The sequence below is a fragment of the Asterias amurensis genome, chromosome 18 (assembly GCF_032118995.1).
Source record: "Asterias amurensis chromosome 18, ASM3211899v1".
NCBI classification, from domain to species: Eukaryota; Metazoa; Echinodermata; class Asteroidea; order Forcipulatida; family Asteriidae; genus Asterias; species Asterias amurensis.
Window position 1 is genome coordinate 7,733,003 of NC_092665.1, and position 10,411 is coordinate 7,743,413.

General features: G+C 39.2%; 1 protein-coding gene across 1 annotated transcript; it reads right to left on the reverse strand.

Annotated features, from left to right (window-relative positions):
- Nucleotides 1-621: 621 nt before the first annotated feature.
- LOC139950487 (gamma-aminobutyric acid receptor-associated protein) lies at nucleotides 622-10,020 on the reverse strand. Its single transcript, XM_071949187.1, has 4 exons — nucleotides 9,823-10,020; nucleotides 6,112-6,190; nucleotides 5,116-5,234; nucleotides 622-3,307 (listed from the first exon to the last, which is right to left on the reverse strand). Exons 1-4 carry the CDS (start codon nucleotides 9,916-9,918, stop codon nucleotides 3,242-3,244), a joined length of 360 nt encoding a protein of 119 aa, XP_071805288.1. The 5' UTR covers nucleotides 9,919-10,020; the 3' UTR covers nucleotides 622-3,241.
- Between the last annotated feature and the right edge of the window lie 391 nt (nucleotides 10,021-10,411).

The following is a 10,411-nucleotide window of genomic DNA, read 5'->3' on the forward strand; positions in this document are numbered from 1 at the left end:
CCAATTTCATAGAGCTTGTAGGCACAAAAATTTGCTTAGGCTGACATTTCAGGATTTCCAACCAAATTTTCATTTGTTGCATATTGCTTGTTACTGGCATTCAGCTGTTTGCTTAATCATGAAAATCACTTGGAAATTTGGTTGGTAATCTGTTTTTATCAAGGCAGAAAGTTCATGCTAAGCAAATTTTTGTGCTTAGCAGCGCTATGAAACTGGGCCCCGTCTGGTTGTCTGCAACGGGGAGGTCCATGATATCAAACAAACAATAAACAAGTATTTTGTACGCAAGTATTATTTGACTGTCACAAATATTTCAAGGACACAAAAATAATTAGCCAAGTCATCATTTGGGACCAAACCTATGGTAAGATAAAACATGGAGGTAGACAAATCTTATTTCCACCTCTAGGCTATGGTCCTCCCAAATCATGGTCAGTACGTGCACATCACACTCGTGATGGAGCATCCAACGTATCAGAATGACTCTGGAAAGTGTATGTTGACAGGGCAGATTGTTCAAAATAGGGTTCCGTGAGCGACTTCTGCATTTGGAGACATGCCCAATTCCCAATACTTTGGGTGTTACCATTTTTTTGTCCATTACACACCTACACTCACACATGCACTTGCTTTGAAGCAATATCTTTATTTAACTAATATCAATACAACCATGTTATTTAGAACGTAATTAGAGCGTAAAGTATTTAACATGACAAGCATGTTTGTTAAATTTCTCACGTAAAACTCCTTTTAATTAATGGTTAAAATGTTTGGTCACCAATCTACTTAAATAATACCAAACACTGCTTGTACTAATTAATCACATTTATTTACAGTGCAAATTTTCATTAAGTGTCTATATCATTACATTTAGTTCACAGTGACACCATTTTACTACTTGGACACATGGGCCCAATTTCATAGCGCTGCCCAGCAGAAAAAAATTCCTACGGTGCAAGTGTGTCTCACAGATTAGCAGAAAAATTGAGCGGCAATATTGCGCATTTACCATGGATTTGCATTGTGATGTCATTTTTGTGTGTGAAGTAAGCACCAGCAGATAAGCATGCCTTTTTGTGTGCTTCAGTTAGCAGTGCTATGAAATGGAAAATCACACAGTAAGCACATAATCGACCGCGAAGCAGCTCTATGAAACTCAGATGTGCTATTTAGCTGTTCACTGGATTTGGAAATTCTGAGACGACCTTGTTCTGATAGAACTTGTCCCACTTTTCATCTGTTACCACTGAGTATAAGGGAAATAGTTATGACACATCAGAGCAATTCAGCACGGCAAAAACTTGGTGAAATAAAAGCCTGCCCAAAGGGGGAAATCTCTGGCTATAGCCCCTCCATCTTGTCTAAATTATTTGAATCTCAAAATGTTGCCACCCATTGATTTGGGTGGATAGTATGACGATACCGCCCACCAAATGCACATGTTAATACGGATGTATGGATTAACCACCATGCAGTGCCTTAAATCGTTATTAAAACCATTCATCATAAATCACTAAATGTCTAAGTCGAGGGATAGGATACCCTTAAATAGTTCCAAGATCAGCATTTTATAAACTCTATTAAACAGGAATTCAACAGCACACTTGATGATACTGTGACGAGTTTTGTGCTAACATATAAGCGAGATTTACACATGAACAGGAACGTCAAAAAAAGTGTTGTTTCTAGGTGACATCACCACTTAGGGCTGTTCATGCTCACGTATGGCGTCTGCACATTTGTACCCGACGTGAAAAATGGTAACTTCACGTATGCTTAGAACGTACGACTTTAACAACACAATTTTCTGACGTTCATGTTCACCTATTTGCTCGTGTAACGTGCAGCTAAACCTCCCTATTATCACCTCAAAATTGTTTGCAGTTGAAAATTATAACTTTTGGGAAGACAGGTTGAAAGTCATGTCTTGTGCAAACAATTTTGAGTGAAGTCAAACAGATGCTACTTGAGACATTGCACCCATTTAAAAAAAAAAATCCTAATATTTTAGCCTAAATTTGACAAATGTTTATTTTGAAAAGTTCAATTTGCAGATTTAAGACACGTAAAACATGATTATAATACACAATATAATATAGTCATAAATAAACAGATTTAATAAAATTTTAAATAACATGTATCTAGCACTCTAAAATTTATTTTACAAAGAAAACAGAATCAACTGAACAAATTACTGTTTGCTCTCCTTTTGCGCAATGTTTTTTTTCATCTGTGTAATAATATTTCTTGTGACTTTGTAGCTGACTTTCAGTTTCGACAATGAAGTGAAATAGATTCTAAATAAAGCGGTAAAAACAATAAATTGTGAACCGAGCTTCCTGTCGATCACTCAGTGTGTGAATTTGGAAAAGTTTCCAATTAATGAGAAAATCCGTGTAAAGAATCCTTCAAGTTGGTACAAAGAACTAAGGGCATTTGCTATGGTGATGATTGTTAGTACCAACAAGTTAAATTTCCTTCTGCCCATTAATTTGATCATTACCAAGGAAAGGGAGCTTTAGGATGATCAGAGGAACATCAAGGCATACAACCTGGTGGAAAGGGGGCCACTGGTTTCCCAAATTCAAACAGTTGGGAAAAATTGGGCGCAAGAACATGAAGTGGACAGAGAAAGCAAAAATGTTTACCTGGTACATATGATTAACAAATTAATGTTTATTTTTTTATCTGTGCAAAGTTCTGGCAAGTTAACCCCTCTGCCCCCCCCCCAAAAAAAAAAAAAAAACCAAACAAACAAACAAACAAACCCAAACTGTATCCATAACGCCCACTTCAGAAAACAAATGTGCAGAGTATAGAAATATTATATCAAACATGTTAACAGGTTGTGTGAATTAATACCATTTGACAGGTTGCATCATCTCATGTAACATAACCTTGTCTTTATCTAGTCAGTTGTAAAAGATTGACATTAACTTAGGAGCATAGTAGTATCCAGCACTAATTAGAGACATTTAGATGCCTTTTACGTTCTGGAAAATGTCTTCTTTTTTACACAGCAATGTGTACATCCATTTTCATGTAATACAGTACGAGTTGGTAATGAAGAGTAACTAGTTCAATGCGACATTGAGAAAATAAAATGTGTAAAGAATCCAGATTTATTATAAAAACATGACTGTTGCAGTTATATGAGCATTGAAGAGGAGATGTTGCAGTTGGCTAAGATGAGTATTAAGTGTTTGTATTCAGTTATAAGTTCCAAGATGTGTTGTTTTGTTTAAGCTCCATAAACACTCTCATCACTGTAGGCAATGTACAGGAAGAAGTCCTCTTCATGGTGATCCTGCAATATGGAATTTTGAAAGGAATCAATAAAACAGACCGTTCATTTTTTCTTTTCCATCAAAATAAAGACAGACATAAGTATTAAAATTTAATGGTTTCATTTATCAAACTTTATAATGCTACTGTAAATGTGTGCCTACTGCACATAAATTGCCAATGTTCATTTTATGAGAGTGTTATTAACACACTCATGAAGATTAAAGCAACAGATCAAAGGATCAATCACTGGTAGTTAGTATCTCAAACCCCTCACCTTGAGGGCTTTGAGATACTTACTATCAGCTCTTTTATCTAGCCTTTGAGATTGCAAAAACAATTCCAATCACCTATATTTTGGTTATATGTGACTTGTTCGCATCACGGCACATAACAATAGAAACACATTCCTTCCTATTCACAACAACACTACATTTGTAGCAATCCTTTTAATTTGGGGGCTGAGCAAGGAAGGAGCGGGAGTTGTCTCTCAAACAAAGCATTCCAAATCTGCACAATTATGAGTGTTTCTATTTCCAATCTCGCAAACACTAAGTCTTTGGTACTGATCACTTCATCAAAGTGGTTATTTGGTGTCTACTCCAAACATTGTAAATAATGCCATGTTAATCCAATTTTGGAAAGGACTGTTCTACATGGCAGGTTGAAGCTGGTGTTTCCTATATTAGCAAGTTGCGACATTATTTGGAGTTATGATTCCATCTAAAAACTTTGGGTCAAATTCTGCAAAAATATTTATGTCAAAGACAGAGGGCAAAATGAGCGTCCAAAAGAAGAAAACAGCTCAAAAGACCAGTTCTTCACCCTAGCATCACTTGGAAACTATAGGCCGTCTGCGAGAGCTTTGTGTTCAAAATTGGCAGTACATTAAGGCAGATGGCTCTTTAATCAGACAATCAGTTACCGACACACTAAATAACTTGATAAACAGCCAAGAAATGGAAGTTTATGTGAGACCCTCTAACAATCACGGATCTGCTGCGCCCTTAAAAAAAAGTGATTGTTGCAATTGTGGTATTGTTGTCTAATACCAAATGTGGTATTGGTGGCATAATCTAAGCAAGTGACCAATAACTGAAAATAGGAGATTGAAAATAGTCTAAACTTTTGAGGGGTTTATTCCTTATATTTGCCATCAGTGAAGTTTATTTAAGGGGAAATGAAGGGGACTTCATCAAGCCTAGTGAACAGGATCTACTTGCATATTTGTTGATTTAAAGGGATGCTGCAGTGAATTAAAATAAAACAGTTAATTTTGCTGTCATTTATTTCTGATATATGTATTGAACATCAATACAATTTGTTTTGTTTATTCCCGACATATCTGACTTGAGTAATTAGCGAATAAGTCATGCCCCCCTTTTGTGGATTGTTACCGCCCCCCTTCCATCAACGTGACGTCGGGAATTCAAACATATCGTCGGCAAAAAGAGTCTGGTTCCTAACTACACGCGCCTACAATGTAGGTACCAGGCCACACAGTGCACACGTTTCTATATGCCTACAGCCAGGGGGCCCGACGGCTCAGGTTACCGAAATGACGTCACGTTTATGCAAATGAAGGCTCCCTTTTAGGGGCGGGGTGGGTTCCCCTAATCTCTTAAACTATTTTTAAAATACTTGCGCATTTAACATGTTTAATACAAAAAAGAAAAAAATATTTCAGGTTTAAAAAGTCAAGTTTAACCTTTTAAATAAAATTAAAAAACACTGCAGCCACCCTTTAATAGTATTTCAGCAAAACATAGAAGTGTATCCTGTTTGCTAAAATATTTTAGTTGTTTCTAATGCATGTATGACTATACTGACCTGATAAAGTTGACCCATGGTGGCGCTTGTTGGAGGAATTACATTGTTGACAAAGAAGAACAGTGCATCCTCAGGGCGTAGCTGAATCCGTTTTCTGATCAGAAAATAGAACTGTCCAACTGGAAGCAGAGTAAAGAATTCACACAAATCAGACAAACTTGTATTGTAATCAATCTAAACCCAAAAGCATCTCTAAAGCCCATTTCACATGAGAGAAATTTAGCAAGGGTTCTATGTTAATATGTAGCATGGTTGTAAAATTTTACAAAATGTACCTAGTGTGAAAGGACAACAATCTTTTCTACTGTCAAAGTTCTCTTGTCATACTTTGCTACATTTTACAAAAATGCAGCAAAAATTAAGCATGGGACCCCAGTAAAAGTGCTGTTCTGTGAATATCAATAAGTTTGCAGAGCTTAGTTTCAATTTAATAATGATCAGGCGATCTGCTGCCATCCAACCTTGCTGAAACACTGGCTAATCCCCTCACAGTGTCACTACATGTATAACTGCTCTAAACAACACAAGGTAGCACTTACATTGTACGTTCCATCAGCTATTACTACATGTATGTACTTAAAGAAATGAGAGTAACACAGCTGATCAGGTACATACAATGAACGTACAGCGGCAATGCTTTTCTCCACAGTCTTCCTAACCAGGGCCCAATTTCATGGCTCTGCTTTAGCACAAAATCGAAGCTTACGGAACAAGGGAATTCTGTGCTTAAAATGGCAAGCGTATTTCACGGATTAGCAGGGATTTTTGGCTTGTGCGCGTACATATTCCATGTTACTAGACATTCTACACTTACACAGCCAGCACAGAAATTCAGCGCTTGCACGTAAGCGGAGAATGCAATCGCAATCGCAGAATTTGGCGATTAACAAAGCCTTGAAATTGGGCCCTGATTTCTCGTCTTAAAATAATACTTGTCTTAGAGGAACTGCTTTTCTACATGTTATGTCAAAGTTCAAAATGACATTCATAATTTACCTGTTAAATCTGAGGGTACCAGGTACTTCTTCTTGTCCAGATCTCCAATACGTGCCTTGGCAGCCTTTTCTACAATCACCTGCAAAAGTTAAAGTAAATGAAAGTGGTGTCCGTGACTTTTTGGATAAATATGCACCTTGAAGGAAACAAGATCAGACAAGGTCCAAACTGAAGCTTCCTGGTTCAATGATGATTTTCGTCAGCAAGAAAGACTTGTCGTCAACTTGAGTGAAAATGGGGAGAAATTGCTAAAAATACAAGGACAAAAATATCGCAACCACTGTAAAGTAGTCAGGAATTTGATAAACCAGACAAAGATCACCCATTATTCATTCCAAGTACAACAATCCTCAGGAGATCAAAGAAAGCTCCTCAAGATAACTGGTAAGCTCCAAGTTGCTCAAACTGCAAACCCTTGTCCTTCGTCCACCTACAATGATCAGGACTTGGAAAATGAATTCCAGAAATTCTTTGCCACAAAGATTTCAGACATTCACTCATTACTTTCATCAGTCCATTACGAGATACTGCAGACAATGCCAAATCTTCATTCAGAGTGTAGACTATCTGTGTTTGAGCCTGCCACTGTTACTGAGATTCAAATAATTATGAAGTCTCCTTCAAAATCCTGAGCTGGATCCAGTGTCGACATCCATGATTAGGCAAACATTGAAATATATATAATCTTGTAAACGAACCTCTCAGCTCCAATTGTTTCCTCGATAGCCTCAAAGTTGCCTACATCAAGCGGCTCACCAAGAAACCAAACCTGGACAAGGAGATATTCCAAACTATGTATACAGAACGGTTGCGGACTTGAAATATCTTGGAAAAGTCATCGAACGAGAAGTTTCATCACGCATTTCTGATCACATTCATACTTTCAACCTGTCCACGTGTTCCAGTAAACATACAAGCCTTTCCATGGGACAGCAGCTGCACTAGTCCGTAAGAGCAACGATATTCTTTCTGCAATGGACCTTACAGCACTAGTCCTGCTAGACTTGAGTGCTGCTTTTGACACTGTTGATCACAATATACTTCTCTCTCGGCTCCAGAATCACCTTAGCAGCGAGAACACAGCTCTTGCATGGTGCCTTGGCAGCAAGAACACAGCCCTTGCATGGTGCAAATCGTATCGTAGGGGGTCTATACTGGGCCCACAGTGCTTTACGCTTTACACTTACCCGATTCGTGACATCATCCTGAACCATGTGTACGCAGACGACACTCAGCTATACAACCCGTTTAAAATTTCTCAAGGAAACGCCAATGCATCTATTGCAAGACTTCAGAAATGCATCCAAGAGATTCGACATTGGACACTACGAAACTTCCTGTAGTTGAATGCAGGCCTCGAACTTCGTGTTCAAAAGGGCACGGCAATAATTGCCTTGCTTTTTCTAGAGTTTGAAGGGCATCACAGCAATTTTGTAAGTGTAAAAAGGGCACCACGGCAATTTTGTTGAATTTGGGGGGGCACCATGGCAAAAACTTAATTTACCAAGACAGGTGAGAAACTACATGCAAGACAAAAGTTGAGGCTAAAACTTTGTGCTTCCTCTCGATGACGAAAATTAATTAGCACTCAAATGCTGTACAAATCATCATCTTCATTATTTGCTATACGCATGCTTTACGTTACCTAATGATTTTCTGATTCCACGCTGCACTTCGTGATGAAAGTGACACTAACTTCATTTTAAATCACTCTAAGTCGATCGCCCACATCATGGAGGCATCGAGCCGTGCATCAACAAGCGCACGTGAGGGACTATCAAACTTGCTACTAAACACACAGATGGTGCGCCGCCATCTTGTTCATGTGTATGTGAGTTGGCCAACTTCTACTGTACGGGTACCATTGAACGTGCACTTCAACACACACCGTCACGCGTGGACACCGGCGGTTTAATTTTAGGGTTTTTTCAATGCAGTGCAATGCAGTGTGCACTAAGCTGCTACACGTAGGTTGCAACGCGGGGACCTGTGAACCGATTTTACTAAAATTAATACCATGATGTTACGGGCACCAACGGTAAGCCAATTTTCTTGTCGATCTTGGGGCCGGGATCTTATGCGTACGTCTTTTATGTGTTTAGTGTGACTGTAGTGTTAGCGAAATCAACTCGGGTAGATTTTTTAAATGTTTGACAACAGCGAAAAGATTGTTTTTTCTCGCCTAATTGCGTCTTTCCAAACGAGTCTTTTGACATTTAATATATGCATGTAAATTTTACAATTTAATAAAAGGCAACCGACGGCAGTTGGATAAAAAGGGCACGGCAATATATTGCCGTGAATTGTCGGTAATTTTGAGGGCATGACGGCAATGGCACAGGGCACTGACGGCAATTGCCGTCGGTGCCGTCGGTAATTTCGAGGCCTGTGAATGATGAAAATTCACAGTTCCTGGTGTGCCACAGGGTACCATCCATGGCCCCCTTCTATTCTTGGCCTATATAAATGACCTCCCAGATGACTGTATTTCTGAAGAATCCCTTGCTTGACTATTTGCTGACGACGGTGCTATCTACCATGTCATCAAAGATGATGCCACCCACCTCAAGCAGAACCTGTGTCCTCAATGCGAGGAGTGGGAAAGAAAATGGCTCATAGAGTGCCATCCAGTAAAATGAAAGTACAACAAATGCCGCAAACCTGTGAAGTTCACTTATTCAATTCACGACCACCCTCATCTCTGAGCATCATTTCGCAACATAACAAAGCCCATGGGTTATGGCTGGTCACACCCGGGCCCTGACGGGTCCCAAGGTCCCGGTGATCAATACCTTCATGCTAGCCCGCTCTGTGGGTGCCGCGCCTTTGTTCACTGTGTAGGGGGGCGACTTTGTTTTGGGGCGACTGTCAGGGGGCGACTTTGTGAGGGGTGACTTTGACAGGGGGCGACTTTGTAAGTGAGAGGGCGACTTTGTAGTGGGCAACTTTGCTGGGGGAGAATTGTAGTGGGCAACTTTGCTGGGGGCGAGTTGACTGGTATTATTTGATGATTGATTTAAATATGTTTATTCAGGGGAGAGTTACTGGCTCTACGCTCCAGGAATTTCTGCATGTAGGAAGTAGACCCAGGTAGTATTAATATTAGTAATACTGGCACACAGCGCTATACTCCTTTTTTCGCCCGAGTCGGTCTAAAAAGTAAATAAAGCATGATGATGATTTGAGGTTCCTCCAGGCCCCGCAAGAGGATGATAATTATAATATTGGAAAGATTTCTGTATCAATAATCCTGCCAGTGGCACAATTTTTCACCCAATTTTTCGGAATGCAAAAGATATTACTACTCTGAATGAGTGAATCTGTTTCATAATAATCGAATTAAAAATTGATTTTTGTCTCACCATGGAGGAATAAACTAGTTTATTCCTCCATGGTCTCACAACAGAAAACGGTACAAAAAAAACATAAAGAAAACATTAAGTTCACATGACAGGCACAGCAGGTCCACATAAATACTTATAAAATTATAGTTAGAAATTTCTACACATGGTCAGACCTACTTCTAGCCTTAAAAAGTTTCTAGAACCATAGAGTAAGGACATGCTGGAACAGAAGCACTCCACGACCATTAGTGGTCTTGGACTGGAGGAGGAAGGAGGAGAATCCCGGAAGGAATATTGTCAGCCAACAGTCAATTCCAAAAGTAGAAAACCCCCTCCACCATTCCACTGCTGATTTTCTTTTACTTACAGGTACTCTGTCCGGATATTTTCTGCGGATTTTTTCGCCTTCTTGTCTCCTTTTCTCAAAAGGATGCTCTTCTTTATAAACCCACTTCATAGTCATCGATTTTGGTATCAAAATTAGAAAACTGTTTTGAGACACAAATTTTATCTGTTTCACAAGTGCAAGCACAACACTATATTAATGGTACGTCATATGCCTAGTATAACTACACGATCACGGGGACACACAAAAACATGGTGCGTGCGCAATAGGAACCGGATTACCATGTTTATATTCGGGCGTAATGAAATAGTTCTTTTTGCACACCTCCCTGAGGTGCTCCCCAAAAGTCATCAAAACACAACTAATATCAATAAGTGAAACCATAAACAACAGGTAAATCTTGATATTTATTATTTTACCAATTTACATACTTTTGACAGAATTAATTCCGGACGTTTGTTGTGCGGAAGAATTTTATATCTGGGGAAAATTGCATGTTTGTGACGTACCACTGGGCCAAGTGCCTCACTTTCTATTTATAGCGTGTAAACTCTGGCTCATGCGCTTCTGCGCCACATTTAGACTTGATTCAAGCATAGAGCAAGGAACA